This window comes from Pantherophis guttatus, chromosome 4 (assembly GCF_059756535.1).
Source record: "Pantherophis guttatus breed Tessera chromosome 4, ASM5975653v1, whole genome shotgun sequence".
Taxonomy (NCBI): Eukaryota; Metazoa; Chordata; class Lepidosauria; order Squamata; family Colubridae; genus Pantherophis; species Pantherophis guttatus.
Genome location: NC_142066.1, coordinates 140,899,387 through 140,919,006, shown reverse-complemented (window position 1 = coordinate 140,919,006; position 19,620 = coordinate 140,899,387). Strand labels below are relative to the sequence as shown.

Sequence of the window (19,620 nt, the reverse complement as noted above, 5' to 3'; positions counted from 1 at the left end):
TACTGTTTGATGTAATACGTTTTAATTTTAATTTGCAAACAAATGTTAAACTGATGAATAAGGATTGATTGAACAAAATACAAGATACACTGATGCTAGTAATTAGTCTTGAATTAAGGTAATACAAGTTGGAAATGATGACTATTATGAAATATACTGAGATTTAAATTGAAAGAGCAGGATGGAAAAATGATATAAAACAGATAATTATATTACAGTTAAAATGTGTGGGATGGATACCAACTAGATAAAAGTTTGAGACTCGGTGGAAATACGTTGGAAATTAATTCAAAATGCTGGAAACAGCCAAACAAATAGGAGGAGAGTTGGAGGAGACTATGCTGGTAATCAGCCAAACAAAAGAGGGAGTCAAGGAGGAGACTATGCTGGAAATCAGCCCATAAAATGCTGGAAACAGCCAAACAAATAGGAGGAGAGTTGGAGGAGACTATGCTGGAAATCAGCCAAACAATGGAGAGAGTTAAGGAGAAATCAACTAAATAGTTGGTGTTTTGGAGGGGATCAAGCTGAGAATTAATCAAATAGAACAAGCTGGAAGTTAGTTAAATATTAGATGGAGATATAGTGGAAAATATATTAGAAATTGGAGTATATAAAATATGCCTTTGAGAGAAATCTGTGTAATATGTAAACTGGGAGAAAAAAAAACCTAAGTAAACTGATTTGAGGATAAGGGTCAAAGGATTAAAATTAGATAAAATGTTGTTTTATAAAATATAATAAAAATGGAGTGGTATTGAATTGAAACTAAGAATAAATGGTGATAAAATTGTAAGGTTAGAATATTGTAAAAATTATTTTGATATGACTTGTATAAGATATAAGGTAAAGAAGAATAAAGATATGTTTAGAATTGTTATGCAGATGTAAAAATGAGTGAAAGTTAATTTGAAACTAATTTTGGATAGATATAATGGATTTATATAGATGAAAATGTGAAATTTGAGGCAAAATTGGTTTTTTCTTAAGTTTTGAATTTCTTTTTTATCTTCTTTTTTTTCCTTTTTTTTGTTTATTTATAAAAGATGTAATGGAAATTGTGAATTGAGCTTGTGAAAGGAATGTAAGCGTGGTTACCATCTACAGATCGAGATTTTTGCTCTTGAAAGTTATGTTTTTACGTTTAAATTTGAAAAAATAAATAAAAAATATTTACAAAAAAAAATTGTATGTTTCGGTTTTTGGCAACTGTGATATATGTTTTGTGTTCCAAATGACAATCCATCTATATTTGAAAGTCCCACAAGATCTTCACCTTCTCATTTTCAATACCTTTTTCCACTGTATGTTCCCATGAATTTTTGGATATAGGTAAGCCGTACTTTTTACATAATGACCAGTTGATTAATTTAGCAACTTGGTCGTGTCTAATTTTGTAATCAGTTTGTGTGATTTTGCTGCATTCACATATTAAATGTGAAACAGTTTTGATTTTGTTGTTGCAAAGTCGGCAGTTTGGATTGTCAGTGGATTTTTGTATCTTTGCTTTCATGGCATTAGTTTGTAGTGCTTGTTCTTGAGCAGCAAGTATTAAACCTTCCGTTTCTTTGTTGATGGTTCCCATCTTAAGCCATGCCCATGTCAAGTTGTCATCGCATTTTCCTTCAATGTTTTTCAATTGCTGTCCATGCAGATCTTTGGTTTTCCATCCATTTAATCTGTCATTCAGCTGTTTTTCCTTATATTCTACCTTTGTTTCTGTTGTTTTTATAATGTTCTCCGTTTTCACAGCCTTCAGCAATTTTTCTGTACTTTGATTCACAGTCATTCAAACTTCGTTTTTCTTCTTCTTGATGGATTTGCAATAGCCCTCTGCCCCCTATTTTTCTTGGCAGGTACTACCTATCGATGTCATTTCGTGGATGTAAAATGTGGTACATATTCAAAAGTTTGCGTGTTTTCCGGTCCACGTTTTCTAGTTCAGCCAAAGTCCTGTTGATGATTCTAGCTGGGTAGTGTATTACTGGAACTGCCCATGTATTAATGGCTTTATGTTTCCAGCATTCAGCTTTGATTTTAATATTTTGCTGACTCTCCTGATGTATTTCTTTTGCGTTGACTGTTTGACTTTTCCATTCAAGATGTTACCTGCTTCCAATATGCCTAGGTATTTGTAACCATCATCCTTTGCGAATGCTTTCACTATGCTTCCATTTCCCAGTTCTGTTTCTTTTATTTTTTCCATTTTTCTTTGCTGCATGGATAATATAGCACATTTTTCAAGTCCAAAGTTCATTTTGATGTCGCTGCTGAACAGTTGAACTGTGTTGAGTATTGATTTAAGTTCAGTGTGGCTTTTTGCAAACATTTTAAAGTCATCCATGTATAGTAGTTTATTATTATTATTATACTTCATATACTTTAATCCTCCCGACTCTAAACAGTTTACAGCAAAAAGACACAATGCAATACATCTGACAAACAATTTTATTTACAAACAACGAAAGTGTGAAAAACATTACATACATACCATTGACAGTGCCTGGTTGACTAATTTCTAGAGTTTCAGCTTCTTTTAATTCTTTCTCCTTAGATTCCAGATTTTCTAGCAAGTGTTCTTTCTTCTCAGATAGTGCATATAATTTTTCATCTGAAAAAAACATTTTTATAATGAGCAACTGAAAAAAATAGTTTAAAATGTCCTCACTGTTCATGGTATTGTATCATAATAAAACAAACAAGTTTGATTTTTCTACTTAAGGAAATAATAAATTTTTAAAAAACCAAAGCAAACCATTGAATGTGAAATGTATCATTACCTATCAAGATCCATAAGACATTACATATTACTTTATCAATGTATGTCCCATGGGAAGCAAATAATAATACAACTATTCAAAAAGAGAGTACACAAAAAATCTGTATGTCTTTATAACTACATATTACAAGAACTAGCATTCTGGTAATCAAATGATCTACAGCTCTTAAAGATAGAACCTGATTTATTAAAATTGTACCTGCTCACAGTTTTGAAATTATTTTATTTAGAATCATGCCGTTGTTATGGCCATCATAATTCTAATGTAAGCAATATCAAATAAAACTGATTTGGCAGTGGAGAATATGCAGCATGAAAAAAAATGGAACAGAAGGAATTTCCCCTTAGGTGCAACCAAACAGTGCCACAACAAAGTATTTGCCAAACAGTACCACTGTCATTGCATTCATAGACTAACCACACTTTGTTTATTCAATTTTTATGGAACATCCAATTGGCCAGATTTAAAACAGAGCAGTTGTTTTTCCAAATTCCCCCCTTTTCAGTTCTGATCTATACTTACACTTTTGCAATAAATGTAGGTAATCTTCATAGAACATTTTTCTGGTTTCATGCACATTTAAGTCAAACACGTTTACTTTTGAAGACAAATTAATGAATAGTTTTACTAGAGTAGCTTCTGTAAGATTGTTCTTATCTTTTTTCATCGCATAGGCTTTATTTTTCAGTATTCTACCACTGGTCATAGTGAATCATAGTGTCCTACCATTGGTCATCATACCGCTGACTTATAGAGGGGCTGTAAAGCACAATGAAGCGATATATACATCTAAGTGCTCTTGCTACTGCTTTTAAACCTATACTTACTGGCATGTGTTAAAGCACCACTGATGGGATAAAAAAAAGCAAAAAGAACATATGATAAATATATTCTCAACCGACAGTCATATGTAGAATAACTTGTCTTTGGGAGAAACTATTAGAAGATAATTCGTAATACAGAATTTCACACCCCAAAATAGGAAAGTCATCATTTTCAGAAGATGACTAAATAATGAGATGATTAGAATTCAAGGTCAGTCTTTAGTAGATAACAACTTCTGAAATTAATGTAGATTTGAAGGTATCTTTGGATATAGTAAACTCTTGAAAATCCATTACAAATGATGCCTCTTTCCAATAGGAGAAAACAGTGAGACAATAACAATAGCAACATCATTGCTATCATCATCAATATCATTTCATTTGATTATGTATGTTTGGAAAGATTTTAATAGAAATCCAATTGAAGGAATATGAGAGATAATAGTGTGCAAAATTTTAGTACAATTTGAGTTTCTGCTCGATATAAGCTGTACCAACAAGAAATTGAATGCATGAATGTGAGAAAATTAGTATATTGTACATTTATTGATTTAAGACGCATATGATAAAGTGAAGAATTATGGCATCTTTGTACAAGTTTGTAATTGAAGACTGAATGCAGTAAGAGATGTATAATTTCAAAGGAAAGCTTGTTAACTTATTTACTTACTCACTCGCTCACTTATTTATATCCCATCTTTATTATTTTTATCAATAAATCAAGATTGCGAACATACTGAATACTTTTCTCTTATCCTAGTTCCCCAATAATAACCCTGTGAGGTAGACTGGGCTGAGAAGAGATTGATTCAAAGTCTCCCATCCAGCTTTCATGTCTTTCAACAGGACTAGAACTCACAATTTCCTACTTTTTAGCCAGATAATTACTAGGCCAAATTGGCTCTTAAAATAATTAACAAATGATTCTACTTTGAACAGGGATTAAGACAAGGATATGCAATATATCCTTTGCTATTTAATATATTTCTAGATAAATGTATAAGGAATGTCTTCCATCTAATAAGCACACTTTACGGAATTGTTTGCTTCATCTGACAAATGTTCAGTTTGGTACAGAACATATGTTACCCTATACCCATGTTTTATATATATGTAATACATCCTCACTTTACATATATAGTTACAGCCAGTAACTAAAGAGAAGATGTTAAATCATATAAAACCAGACACATCACTGGAAGCTAAAATCATAAGACTACATCTGATTTACTTTGGCCATGTTATGCATGCAAGTTCATTAGAGAAGACAATGATGCTAGGAATGCTTAGTGGACAAAGAAAAAGTGACAAACAAAGAACACTCTGGATTGATAACATCAAACCGGATGCAAAGTTGAACATACAACAATTGAAAGAAGTTGTGTTTGACAAGGTAGCATGGGGAGCACTTGCCTATAAAATCATCAAGAGTAGGACACGACTTAAATAATTATAACTAACAAAGTATATTACTCACTATCTTTCAACTAGCATTTGTACATCTTAAATTTCTCCAGTCCTTTACATTACCTTTAGCAAACATTGTACTTATTAAAACATATTTCTTTCAAAATCTAAATAATCTGTTCTCTACTTGCCACTGGGTCTTGTAACAATAATTGTTTCTGAAGGGATTTTTGGTATTTCGTGTATTTCTTGTATATCTTGTATAGTTGCTTCTAGACATTCAGTCAAATGCCTATTTTTTGTAGTAAGGTCTTGCAATTTATAATCTACAAAATAAATACAGGACAATTTATATACTAAAATTTAATAATAAAATTCTGAATATTACTAAAATAGCTATGTTTAACTATTATGTTAAATAAAATGCTTCAGTTCATTTATATTGTGGATAATCTATTTTATATACATAGGTTATATCTGTAGCGGGTTGCAATTTCGGTCGCTACAGGTTTGCTCGCAGGCATGGGTGCACTCACGCGTGGGCACGATGCTTCTGCACAGAAACATCCAGGTGAGTGGGCGGAGCCTCCCACCGCCACTACCAGTTTGCCCGATCCGTGGCAAACCAGTAGCAACCTACCACTGGACTATATATATATATATATATATATATATATATATATATATATATATATATATATATATATATATATGTATGTATGTATGTATGTATGTATGTATGTATATATATATATATATATATTTATTTATTTATTTCACGGGTATATATGTGTGTATAGTTAATATTTCGGGTTTCTTCCCGTGTAATTGTGGATATATCCCTAAAAGGGTAGAAGCGACGTTTCGACAGAATCTCATCTGCCATCATCAGGCTTATGTGAAGGGTCTTTTGCTGTAACTGCCGTTACTATTTCAAATCTGGTGCTGGTAGTCTGGGATGGCTCCACCTTTTCATTCTGATTGGTTGGGAGTCCTAGTTTGTGCTTATTGGCTTGGCTTCGGGTGTATGGTCGGTTTTTCTCCACCAGGTGGCAGGGCTTCATCTTTGTGGCTGGCTTGAATATGATTTGGTTGGGACTTGTGACAAAACATGTCTTCTGATTAATACTTGATCTATGTTTTATATTTGGTGTTAATATTCATCTATCTATGAGAGCAGGTTTCCAAATAGTAGGCAGACGTGAAGTGTCATCCCGTTTATTCATGCAATATGGTCTTTTCTCTATTTCAATTGCCTCTCTGATTATTCTGCCATTGAGATGTTCTATTTTTGCAACTGGTTCTGTGTTATTAAAATTAATATTATGTCCTGTTGTATTTATGTGTTGAACTAATGATGATGTGTGTTCTTGCTTTTGTATTGAGTTTTTGTGTTCCTCAATTTTTTTTTATTTGCCTCCCCCAAAACTAAGGTGCGTCTTATACTCCGGAGCATTTTATACTCCGAAAAATATGGTAGTCTATATGTATAATCTAATCAATAGATAGATAGATAGATAGATAGATAGATAGATAGATAGATAGATAGATAGATAGATAGATAGATAGAGATAGATAGATAGATAGATAGATAGATAGATAAATAGAGTATATATAGTATAGTATCTTTTATGTAGTGTAGTGTAGTGTAGTGTAGTGTAGTGTAGTGTAGTGTAGTGTAGTGTAGTGTAGTGTAGTGTAGTGTAGTGTAGTGTAGTATAGTATAGTATAGTATAGTATAGTATAGTATAGTATAGTATAGTATAGTATAGTATAGTAATCTTTTCTGCTCCACTAATTCTTAGACCACTATAGAAAATTTTGTATTATCTGGAGCCAATCTGTATTTATTTATTTAAATGATGTATATGGCTAGCCATTTCATAGCAATGACTGTAATAGAATACAGAGTTTAAACCAAACCGATAAAATTACAACAGACACAACAAACCTCTAATGATGAAAATAATATACCAGCAGAAAAATAACAGAAAAACAGAGTTCGAAGAGATCTTGGAGGTCTTCTAGTACAAACTCTGCTCAGGCAGGAAACCTATACCATTTCAGACAAATGGTTGGCCAATCTCTTCTTAAAAACCTCAGTATTGGAGCATCCACAACTTCTGAAGGCAAGACATGCCACTGATTAATTGGATTAATTGTTCTGCCAGGAGATTTCTCCTTAGTTCTAGGTTGCTTTTCTCCTTGATTAGTTTCTATTCATTGCTTCTTGTCCTACCTTCAGGTGCTTTGGAAAATAGATTGACCCCCTCTTGTTTGTGGCCACCCCTTAGATATTGGAACACTGCTATCATGTCAATCCTACTTCTTCTTTTCATTAAACTAGACATATTCCTACAATCAATCCTTCATATGTATTATTAATCATTAATCATCTTTGTTCCTCTTTTCTGCATTCTTTCTAGAGTCACAACATTTTTTTTACATCATGTGACCAAAACTGGATGGGGCATTTCAAGTGTAATCTTACCAAGGCATTATAAAGTGATACTAACACTTCACATGATCTTGATTCTATCCCTGTTAATGCAGCCTAGGCTTTTTTGGCAGCTGCAGCATACTGCTAGCTCATATTTGTGATTGTCATTGCATTTTTGCTCCTAATTTTCCTTTTTTTATTTTCTTTTATTTAGTATTTCCTTTTATTATTAAAGAAATATTTTTTGCAATGATATTTGCTTACCCATTAATTCTCCTTGTTACCCTGAAGTTGTAATTTCAATGTACCATTTTCACTGATCAGTTTGCTAATTTTCATTTTTATTACTAATAGGTTTTTTGTTATAATTAATTTTTTGCAGTCTAATTTTCTATTTATTTTTCATTAACTGTTGATTTTTACTTACAATTTTTTATTCATAATTATTGGTATTATTTTGAACAAATGAACAATTTAAAATCAGCATTATTTGAATACAAACATTAATTAATCTTGTGGTTTAATGTAAGAAAACTATCTAAATAAGAATGCAAAAAAATCTACAAAAGTTGTCTAGTATCAATTATGTGGACAATCTATAAATTTCAGATTACAGTTATCACGGATAGAGAAAAAAACAGAAAACACACCACTGGTACTATCTGGGTGGACAGCTGCAAGAACTTGAACTTCCTGCAGCTCTTTTTGATTGAATGCCAAATCTTCCAATATTTCAAACTTCTTTTCTAATAAGTCATGTAGATCTTTCTCTGCAAAATTAAGGGATTTTAAATAAGAAATCACTGTTCACAAAAAAAGAAAAAGCTTATTCAAAAATAAATTATTTAATGGAAATTTCAAATGACATATTTATCATTACAATGTAAAATAATTAACAGACAAATGAATATATAATAAAGTAAGATACTTTTACATTATTTTAATGCAAATACATTTTACATTATTAAAAAAATAATAATGGCAATAGAAAATATGATGGACGGATTTAAAACTCAAATAGACAGGAATTTGCTAAAATAAAAATACTGACTGACCTACAAAAGATAGAAATATAATTTTGTGAGCTCATGACAAAAATATTCATAGAATGATCTAATCAGACATACAACTATCATTACTGAACACAGAGAACCTGAACAATAAATCCTAGGCAGTAGCAATCATTTAGGTGTTTAAAATTATGACAAGAATCTAATTGATAGCCACTGTACTTTGTTCCTTTGTATGTAAAGGAATATCAGGACCTCTTACAGTTCTTGTAATCATATTGTGGATGTTTTCACAAGGTCTCCAGTATTAGTCAATGTGCAGCATATTATTCAATCCCCATAGATAATACTGCACAACCTATATGAGGCATTCTGAGTCATAAAGAAGATAATGACTGCTTTACTGGCATCAATCAAATTTTAGTTACCCACTTTGGTCTGGGATCCACAAAGAAACACCATTCACAGTGGCAAGATTCTTTCAGATATTACTCAGTAAAGTTTTGATTAGGACAGCAAAGTATCAATCCCTCATGCTCCCAGTCAGTCTGATTTATAAGTGTATTGTAATTCCTTTAGGAAGGACATGAAGACAGTGCTTTTGCTAAATGGGGTTTCCCACAAACAAATAAGGTAACACTATACCAGTCAACAGAATAAAGGAGCCAGTAAAATCATGTTGTTCTTTTTTTACAAGAATTATTTTTTCCCCCTCAGCAATATAAAGTTTGAATTCAATCACTGGCACATAAATAATAGATCAGAGGATTTATATCATGATAATGTTTGAAAAGATTTGACCTACGATCCAATATAATTTTTTTCCAAGGGCTTCAAGCATAATTAAAAACAAGCAAGATTCCAAATATGGAGAACTAGCAAAGAAATGAAATCTCATACACTTCCTATTGCATTGTCTCATTTGTCTAGAGTTGATGTTGAATTCTGCTTTACTGAATTTCTAGTTCAATGGTGAGCATGAGTTAATATTAACCTTTATCTCCCCCCAACTTCTTCTATTGAGATAACTTTGAATATATTTTTTTTGCTTACCGCTGGCTCTTATATCTAGAAGTATTTCTGAAGTACTATGTTCCACTCTTCGAATATTCTTTACTATAGTCTCTAACTCTGCAGTTAAATGTTTCCTTTGCTCAGTTAGCTGCTTTTGTTTATGTTCTACAAAAACATTTTAGATCAATTAATAACAAATTATTAAATGAATAAAATTGCTGTACAATTTTGCAATCAATATTCAATATAAGCTCACTTGTTTACATTTTAATGAACATTTCACCTAACTTGAGTAATTGAGTTAAAGTGTATAATCAAAGTGTTCTTTGTCTTAATATCCAAGTTGGCACCATTATGCAAATTAAAGGTTAGAAACCAGGATCTTAACCATATTCTGAAGTAATAATTTAACAAAGAAAATTTATCAAAAAGTCTGTACAACCAAATATGCTATGCAATACCCATGTAGTATGGCTGTTTTACTGTTATCTTTCTCATTTTTTCTATTACCTTCTCCTATTGGTATCTTATTATTATATTACTTTGTTGTTTGCATGTACACCGAGAGTTTCTGCACCGGAGACAAATTCCTTCTATGTCCAATCACACTTAGCCAACAAAGTATTCTGTTCTGTTCTGTTCTGTTCTAATCTATTAATTCAGATGACTTTTGGTTTCTAAATATATTTTAAACATATGTTAAAACTGATTTATGCCCTATTTCAAGAGAAAATGTATGTGCAATCCATTGATATTCCTGGTTTCAGTTCTGGATCTTTCAGGCCACAGTCATTACAATAATAACTGGAGGAACTGTATTAAATTGGAAGGCAGGTTTCAGGAACTTAACCTGGGGGTTAAATGTTTTACTGCCTGACATTTCTATTATGGAATCTCTCGGAGTTCTATTTTTCTCTAAGCTATTTAAATTCTAGATGGCACTGTATTCAAAGTTCTGAAGAAAATGTTATCATTAAATATATGAAATGAAATTATATATATTCTTTTCATTAAATTCAAGTGAGTATCTCTTGAAAAAAGTATTAATATACAACTAAAGAATCATATAAAAATACCTGCAGTAAGTAGAAAGTAAAAAAAAAAATTATTAGTATCCAGCAAAAATACAGTATATTAAAAAAGATGAAATGATATATTATCAATGTTTAAGCTTCTTTTGCAACTGCTTTCATTAGAAACTCCAAACTCTAACAGTTTTGCTGCCTGTCCTACTTATATAAATATTAAAGCAGGAATAATTTTCTATAGCAATTCTCAGTTTCCCTAACAAATGAAGCACCTTAATTCAAGGTACACACAATTAATATTATAGCTGACAGAATGAGAAATCACCACAAACATACCATCCATATGGCCAGGATGGGCCACTGCAAGAGCCTGAGCTTCTTGTAGCTTTTTTAAATTTTCCAATAACAGTTGTTTCTTCTCCGATAGTGTATATAATTCTTTTTCTACAAAAAAAGAGAAACATTTTGAATTATCTTTTCAAATTTATTTAAGAAGCCTTTTATTGCTCAAAAAAATTAAAAGAAAAAACATTTTAATATGGATAAGTTTATATAATGTATAAATAATTTATCTATTAATACAGTTAATTCTTAAATGCAAAGAAACCAAGTAGGAGAAGAAATGTGCCATAAAGCCTTTAAAATTTTCTGTGAAATTTGAATTATGTTCCTACAGGAACCCATGAAAACTTTCATGACAAAGAACAAAATTCTTTGACAACGTATGAAAAACAGTATTCATTCTGATCTCTTGATCAATATGAAATTAACAGTAAAATTTAAAACCTTACATATTAAATATATATTACCATATTTCAAAATAAACGTTTGATAAATACCTACCAAGATACAGCTTTATAATATTTTTATCATGTAAATTAATTGATTATAGCATTTTATTATTGCAAGTCCATTGGACTGCAAGGTGATCAAACCGGTCAGTCCTAGAGGAGGTCAACCCTGACTGCTCTTTAGAAGGCCAGATCCTGAAGAGGAAACTCAAACACTTTGGCCACCTAATGAGAAGAAAGGACTCACTGGAGAAGAGCCTAATGATGAGAAAGATTGAGGCAAAAGAAGAAAGGGATGATAGAGAATGAGGTGTCTGGATGGAGTCACTGAAGCAGTCAGTGTGAGCTTAAATGGACTCCAGAGGATGGTAGAGGACAGGAAGGCCTGGAGGAACATTGTCTATGGGGTCGTGATGGGTTGGACATGACTTCGCAACTAACAACAAGTATTTTATTTTATTTTTATGATAAAAATTGAAACTATTTTTTCAGGCATAATTGAGTTTATTCCATTTTTAATGAAGAATGCCATTCAGATGGAATTTATAACTCTTTTGCTTAGAAAAGGGTTTTTCTATTTTTTTCCTTTTTGTTAACTTACCTCCATAACGTCTATCTGGAAATTTCTCCGAAGCACCTTGCTGCAATGCTAATATTTCACGAAAAACTTTCTTTAGCTCTTTAGACAAATTGCTTCTTTCATCAGATAGTACTTGTAGTTTAAACTCTGTAAAAATAATTAGGTCAGTTCATTAAAAAAATGCTGATGTATTTGCCCTATTAACAATAGAGACATACAATTGCTATGTAGTATATCACAAATTTTTGGCTGTGATGTTTCTAGTTTTTAATGTTTTTAATATTTGTTAATAATAGTTTTAGATATTTGTTATTTTAGTTTTGTTGCCCATTTTCCTAGAGTCACTTGCTTATAAGATGAGTTATATAAATAAATTAATTAAATAAATAAATGCAAAAAGCACTCATGCATTAATCACAAAATCTCCAGAACCATAAAGCCTACAAACTTGAAATTTGCCATGTATGTTCCTCTTGGCTTCTAGGTGTTCACTAAGAAAGGATTTTTCGAAATGACCATCAGAGCATTAGTATTTCCTATATTATTATTAACACGCTCTGATGCTAAGGAGTTTACTCCCCCTCCCCATCTGAAAAGAAATCTGTTCCAAATGCAAAACACAAGCAGAGGAGTTTTACTTTCACAGCAGGAAGCAGCTTTAATACAGAACCCTTGAGCTAAGCCACATCCAGCCTCCTTCCTGTCTCCTCTTTGCTCACACAGCAAATACTGTTTCACTTTCCAAACAGCACTCTGATGCTAAGGAGTTCTACTCCCCCTCCCCACCTGAAAAGAAATCTGTTCCAAATGCAAAACACAAGCAGAGGAGAGGACTTTCAGTTTCAGTTTTACTTTCACACAGCAAGCAGTTTTACTACAGAACAGTTGAGCTAAGCCACGCCCAGCCTCCATCTTGCTCACACAGCAAATACTGTTTGAGTTTCCAAACACCCCTCAACTCTCACACACTGACGGGATGCTAGCCAGATGAATACTGATACCCCAAGTCAGTAGACAGGCTATAAAAAAGTATACATCTAATAACCCCTACGTTAATCAGTCACAAATGAGATCAATGCCTTGGACTAATAAGTATTTGTCATATACAATAAGTATATGAACCTCAGATTAATTACTGCAGGGACAAGGTTGTTGATCTCGGACCCCGGTTATCCTGTGCCTGGTGCCATGCTCTAAAGTGGCAGGATGAGAGTCCCGGGATGTGCTGCAGTAGCAGTAAAGTCCACCTCTCACCCCTTCAGCCCTACCCTGAACCCTTACAGAGCCTTTTCACCCACCAGTATCCAATAGCAAAGCACTTTCTTTCTGCTGTCCGGAAGTTACAATGGATGCTTCCAAATTACATCTTTTGGAGCCAGAGAGATGAAGGAGGGAAATTTTATGCCAACATTCAAAGTGCAGGGGCTGGTCTATCACAGGATAGGAAGTATCATGGCGGGGCCCCAGCAGCAGCTTTCATTTCTCCAGATATACTTTGTTGGTGAAGTTGACAATGAGAGGGACAACTGTTGTGAAATCTACCCAGGCATTAATCCACAACTGGTTAGCCAACTGCAGAAGTTGCTGCGTGAACACAAGTATATTCTGGAACTTAAGGCTGCTGTTGATTCTGTTCCTAAGGGCCACAAGGACTTCCAAGTGGTGATTAATGCCGATAGGAAGCCTTCTGGAAAGCACCGAGGTCGTTTTAATGCCCCCATGACTACACAAGTGGCTGTTCTCATTGTCGGCCAGGATTTTGAGAAAAGAGATATAATTCTCTACAGCAGAGACAACAGGTTGTTACAAATTAGTGATTGCACCATGCCTTTGACACTCTCCAGTACCCTCTGATGTTCTGTCATGGAGAAGATGACTATTACATCAATATACCTCAGTGTGACCCAAACACCAAGGTTCCTCTCAAGAAGACCATGTCTGCTGCTGCCTTTTATAGCTATAGAATAATGGAGTATGATGGCGAAGAATGCTACCTACTGCTGTTCCGCAACCTTCTCAATCAATTTATGCAAAAATTGAGACTGAAAGACTCAATCGGATTCATAGAAACCAAAAAACCCCCTGAGAAGTGGTCATCCTCCAGCCAGACAGTAAAACGAGGAATGTTGTTTACAGGGAGGTCCTGAGTAACTCATCTGAGGGATGAATTGAAAGTCTATGCTCAGGGATGGGTTCTAAATTTTTTTACTACCGGTTCTGTGGGCGTGGCTTATTTTGTGGATGTGGCTTTATGGTCATGTGACAATTCTTTAAGATTTAGCAGAGGTACTGGTCTACCAGGCTTTTAATTGCTTGCAGAGTTGTACCGGTATACTCATTTGTTTTTGGAGGCACCGGTCTACTCATTTATTTTTGCAGGCACCGGTCTACTCATTTATTTTTGCAGGAACGGTCTACTCATTTATTTTTGCAGGCACTAATCTACCCATTTATTTTTGCAGGCACTGGTCTACCCATTTATTTTTGCAGGCACCGGTCTGCTCATTTATTTTTGCAAGCACTGGTCTACTCATTTATTTTTGCAGGCACTAATCTACCCATTTATTTTTGCAGGCACCGGTCTACTCATTTATTTTTGCAGGCACTGGTCTACCCATTTATTTTTGCAGGCACCGGTCTACTCATTTGTTTTAACACTGATCAGCTGTAGGGCGGCCCTTTGAAGCCCTGCGGCAAGAGTTTAAACAGTTTTTTTCCCTCTAGCTGATCAGTTAGGACTCAGGAGGCAGCAATAGATTGGGGATGTGGTCAAATAAAAGGTAAGAATAATGCAGGAGGGGGCGGGGGGGCAGAACCGGTTCCGTGACGTCATATTGTCACTGCTACCGGCTTGGCAGAACCGGGAAGAACCCACCACTGTCTATGATATGCAAGTTATTAGCCTGGCTACATAGACAAAACAGCCACGGTTGCTGCTGGGATTAAAGGGCTTAAACCCATCTATTTCATTGTTGTTACACTTACAATAATGTCTTAATCTGTAACAGAAACTTACTTTACCATCTCTAACAAACTAATCATTTATTTTTAAGCTTTAAGTGTCAATTTATCAACCCCCATCACATAGTTTTGTAGCGAAGCACGGGTATCCAGCTAGTAAATAAAATATTTTGTTTAAAAAAAGTCAAACCTATAGCTGTATTTAGTCATCATTTAATTTTAAGGGAATGGATATCAGTAAGACTGGTTAAAAAGTAAGATGTTTAGTATGTCATAAGTCATAACCTGTTATTAATTTTAACTAAAGGATAAAACTCTATTTCTTTATTAAATATGAATTACTGGCTTCTTTCACTTATCATATATATGATAAACCCTATTTTAACAGTACAACAAGCTGTTACAGTTTACAATCATGAAGATGTTTAAATACTTTCATTTAACCAAGTCACAGAAGAGCTGGAAAGATATAAGCCACAGCGTGGTTGTACCAGCTACTATGAAAAATCTAAAATAAGAGGATTTGCCCAGAAGTGTCGCGGCGAGACAGATGGAGAATAGAGGGCTCTGATGAGCCTCAGGAAATCCCAGGCTGACAAACCGCTGTTGAGGGGTCTTCGGACCAGATCTGTCCTGTAGGGACTGAGAAGAAGAAGAGGCACCTCGGACGACCAAGAGGAATAGGCAAGTTCCTCAGAGGTTGGAGGAAACTCTTTGACTCGGCGGTGGCGGGGGTGGGGTAGGCGGCCATTGTGGCCATCATAAAGCTGAGGCAACCAGACCAAGTTTTGAGCAGGAGCAGTGATTTGAACAGAGTACTGATGCTGGGTGAGTGATTGCCAGCTCATGGGCAAAAAAAAAACAACTTTTAAATTGTTAAAAGGTGCTCCAGCGAAATAACAGCAGCTAATGGGCGTGGGGGAAATGAAGGAAGAAGAATAAAGTGGAAGCTTAAAGTGGCCAAGTCCGAAACGAAACTTGATTTTTGGATTAAAATGTGTGGAGATAATTAAAAAATTAGAAGCAAAAAAAAAAAAACCATAATAGATGTGAAGAGGATTGGAAAGAATTTTAAAAGATTTTTGTTATCTGCTGGAGAAAGAACAAAGGGAAACTTAAAATTAAAGCCCTGTAATAGAAGATATTTTTTAAAAAAACTGGATTCGGAATTTGGATCCTAAATCGACTTGGGGAAATATAAAATTAAGAAGAAAAAGATAAAGATTGGTAAAGATTGTTAATGTGGATTTTAAACAAAATGGATACTTTATTAGGCTGTTGATTGGAATTGTGGATTGGAGAGAGACGTCTACAGGCAAAAAAGAACATTACAACCTTGAACTTTTATTTTTTGGGGGGGAGAACCTTTTAAAGTGATAAGAGCAGTGGAAACTTTTAAGGAGGATCTATTTGTCTGCAAGACCTTGACAATTAAAGAAGGTGGACTATAACAAAACTTAAAATTGGAATAACAACAACCCAGAAATAATAAAATGATGCAGGAACTAATTGAAATTATTAAAAGGACGTGTATATCACTGAAAACGGAACTAAATGAAATGATTATAATGATGCATGGAAAACCTAAACCTGATGAACCAGAAACTATGTTAGAATACACTCAAGTGGATAAAGAAACTACGAATGAGAAGCAAGAAAGTGATACTGAAGACAAAGATAAAGATATTGATTATGAAAAATTAAATGATTATGTGGGAAGCAATAATGAAAAGAAGAAGAGAACTGGGAGAAAAGAGATAAGTTTAGCAATAAAAGTTAACTTTAAAGATTACATTGGGATTAACACCGATAAAAAGAGAGAGGGTGGAAAGAGACAAGGAGAGGAAAAAGGGGGAATAGAAAAAATATAAAAAACTTAAATGATTATACTGGGATTAACAGTGGGGAAATAAGAAAGAGGAAAAGGGGATGGAGAGTAATTGGAAATACAGGGCAAAATAGAAGAGTTCAGGATTTTAAAATGAAGAAAAAAAGGGGGAAAGAAGAAAATAAAAAATGGGAGAAAGGGAAAAAGAAATAATTGATGGAAAGGGAAAAGAGAAATATGCTGTATATATTTAGAACTAAAAATGAATTGAAGTAAGATTTATAGATATAAATGAATTTTAGAAAACTTAAGAAGCTGAGATTTAATACTTGGGATGTCTTTAATTGTAATAATGAAACTAACTAAAACATTTGAAATTAAGCTGAAAATTAATTCTGTTTAAGTTATGTACAAAGCAATGGATAATTACTTTGAATTATAAATGAATTGAAATAAGATTTATAAATACAAATAAGTTCAATATATGAGATTGTAATATTTGGAATATTTTTAATTGTAACTATGGAAACTGTAATATTTGGAATATTTTTAATTGTAACTTTGGAATTTAACTAAAAAATGAAATTATATTGTATTATGAAAATTAATTAGATTTACTGTTTAATAAGAGATTAAGATATTGTTGAAGAGGAATAGAAAATATATGTATTTGAAAAAGCAATCAAAAATTGGATTTACATTAAAAATATAGAGAATTGAGAAATAGAAATAAATGAAGTAAGATTTATGATAATGTATTGTGCAAAGTAATTTGGTTTATCGCTTAGTAAGAAGAGATTATATATATATTTGAAAAAGCAATGGAAAAGAAATGAATGATTGTAATGTTATAAATTTAAGTGACTTTTAGTAAGATATTGAATTTTAATATTTGGATAAATTGATAAAGAAAAATATTTGTGATTGGAATAAGGGAATTTAGGGAAATACTGGAAATTATATTATGTTGTGAAAAGGATGCAATGGGCAAATATTTGAATAGGATGATTTAGACTTAAGCTTAACTATTAGAAAAATTATTGATTTCAAATTTAAGGGTTTTAACTTGGAGAAAGTAAAGGAAAAAATTAAATTTGATTAAGATTAGAGATTAGGGCAAATGGTAATTTTGGTTATTAGAAGAAACAAAGAAAATAAAACAAAAATTAGAGAAAAAGATTATTATGGCAAAAAGTGAAATATATAAATTAGCATTGGAGATAACTAAAAATTGTATACATTTGTGACTCAGCTAATACTCTGTTCAGAAAAAATGCATTGTTTGTTTGTCTGTTTGTGTAAAAAATAAAAAAAACACTTAGAGAAAAGAAAGGAATTGAACAAAGACATAAAACAAGGTAAGAGAATCTTTGGGAATAAAGATTAAACTTTTTAAAGTTGGAAAAAAATAGGAAAAATCTAAAGTAAAAACTTTTCTTGCTCCTTTCTTTTCATGAGACACAGAAAATTGAGAAAATTTGCTTACATTTCGGCAAATACTGTTTGATCTTAATTATAAATTCAATTGAGGCAAAGAAACTTATTTCAAACTTTATATATATATATATGAGTTGTGGTGGCACAGTGGTTAGAGTGCAGTTCGGCAAGCTATTTCTGCTGCCTGCCAGCTGCCTGCAATTTTGCAGTTCAAATCTCACCAGGCCCAAGGTTGACTCAGCCTTCCATCCTTCCGAGGTGGGTAAAATGAGGAGCCAGATTGTTGGGGACAATATGCTGACTCTGTAAATTGCTTAGAGAGGGCTGTAAAGCACCTTGAAGCGGTATATAAGTTTAAGTGCTATTGCTATATCTAGCATTACAAATATCAGAAATTACAGTTTACCTACCATTGATATATCCGGGTTTGGCAGCTATAAGAGCCTGAACTTCTTCTAATTCTGTCCAGTTGGAATCCAAACGTTTCTGTAGTAACTCCCTTTTTTTAAGTAGGTGATTCAGTGATCTCTTTTTTTGAATTATTTCTTTAAAAATATTTTAAAATATTCTCATTATAAAATCACATAACATGAACAATTATTTTCAAAAACTTGATTATTTCATATATCTAAATATTATTGTAGATCCCATTCAATAAAACAAAACAAACTAAATGAAACAATTTTGGATGACTAATAACCTTGGTCAATAAAATACTAATATACTATAATACCATGTTTTCCCCAAAATAAGACCCTGCCTTATATTTTTTTGAAGCCCGAAATAAGGGCTTGGCCTTATTTTCAGGGAGGCCTTATTATTTTGGGGCACAATATGGGAGTGCAGGTGGGGAAGGTTGGAGACGGGGAGAAGCAAGGGGCAGGAAGCCCAGCCATGCCTGGCGAGAGAAGAGACGGCAAGAATCACGGCTGCTTTTGCAGCCAATTGAGGCTGCAAAAGCAGCAGGAGGCCCCACATGTCTTGTGACTCATTCAAGAACAGTCTTACCTAAATCAGTTGCTAAGAGCTTGGCCCCGATTGTGGCTCCCTGGGGTGGAGCCCGCAGCCCAGCGCTTGAGAGGGTCTTGGGGAGAAAAGCCCCTTTACACAACCCAGCCTCTTTTTTAGGTGGGCAGGAAGCCCCCTTCTACCATGCAGCCAGCTGGTTGAGAATCGGACAGTCCTGGAAACTGCTTCCTGGCTGGACACGGAACTCCGGCAGGAAGGCATCTCCTTTGGGCTACTGAGTGCCAGCCTGCACGCTTACTTGGTGCTGCAGGTGCCAGGCTACAATCCTGGGTCTGGTGGGTGCTGCAGCTCTCTGGCCAACTGTGCTCAGAGCTAGCTGTAGCCCAGCTCCTGCAGCACCGAATAGGCATACAGGCCAGCACTCAGCAGCTCAAATATTTGACAATGCAGGCTGGTGCCTATCAGGTGCCTAACCACTTTTCACCCACTTTGTTTCCTCCTCTCTGTCTGTGTGCGTGAGCGACAGAGAGAGAGAAAAAGAGAAACAGTGA

At 33.8% G+C, this 19,620-nt stretch overlaps 1 protein-coding gene across 27 annotated transcripts in view; it reads right to left on the bottom strand.

Annotated features, from left to right (window-relative positions):
* The window catches only part of CCDC7 (coiled-coil domain containing 7), a 292,932-nt gene that overhangs the window by 70,386 nt on the left and 202,926 nt on the right, over nucleotides 1–19,620 (bottom strand). For all 27 annotated transcript variants that reach the window (XR_015734107.1, XM_087892982.1, XM_087892984.1 and 24 more), the window contains 7 exons: nucleotides 18,511–18,645; nucleotides 11,896–12,021; nucleotides 10,840–10,947; nucleotides 9,515–9,640; nucleotides 8,102–8,221; nucleotides 5,203–5,337; nucleotides 2,492–2,611 (listed from right to left, as the gene is read on the bottom strand). Coding sequence is in view for 26 of the 27 variants with exons in the window: in XM_087892982.1 (XP_087749108.1) it covers nucleotides 2,492–2,611; nucleotides 5,203–5,337; nucleotides 8,102–8,221; nucleotides 9,515–9,640; nucleotides 10,840–10,947; nucleotides 11,896–12,021; nucleotides 18,511–18,645 (870 nt within the window). In the remaining variant the exon portion in view is untranslated. The remainder of the gene's footprint in view (nucleotides 1–2,491; nucleotides 2,612–5,202; nucleotides 5,338–8,101; nucleotides 8,222–9,514; nucleotides 9,641–10,839; nucleotides 10,948–11,895; nucleotides 12,022–18,510; nucleotides 18,646–19,620) is intronic.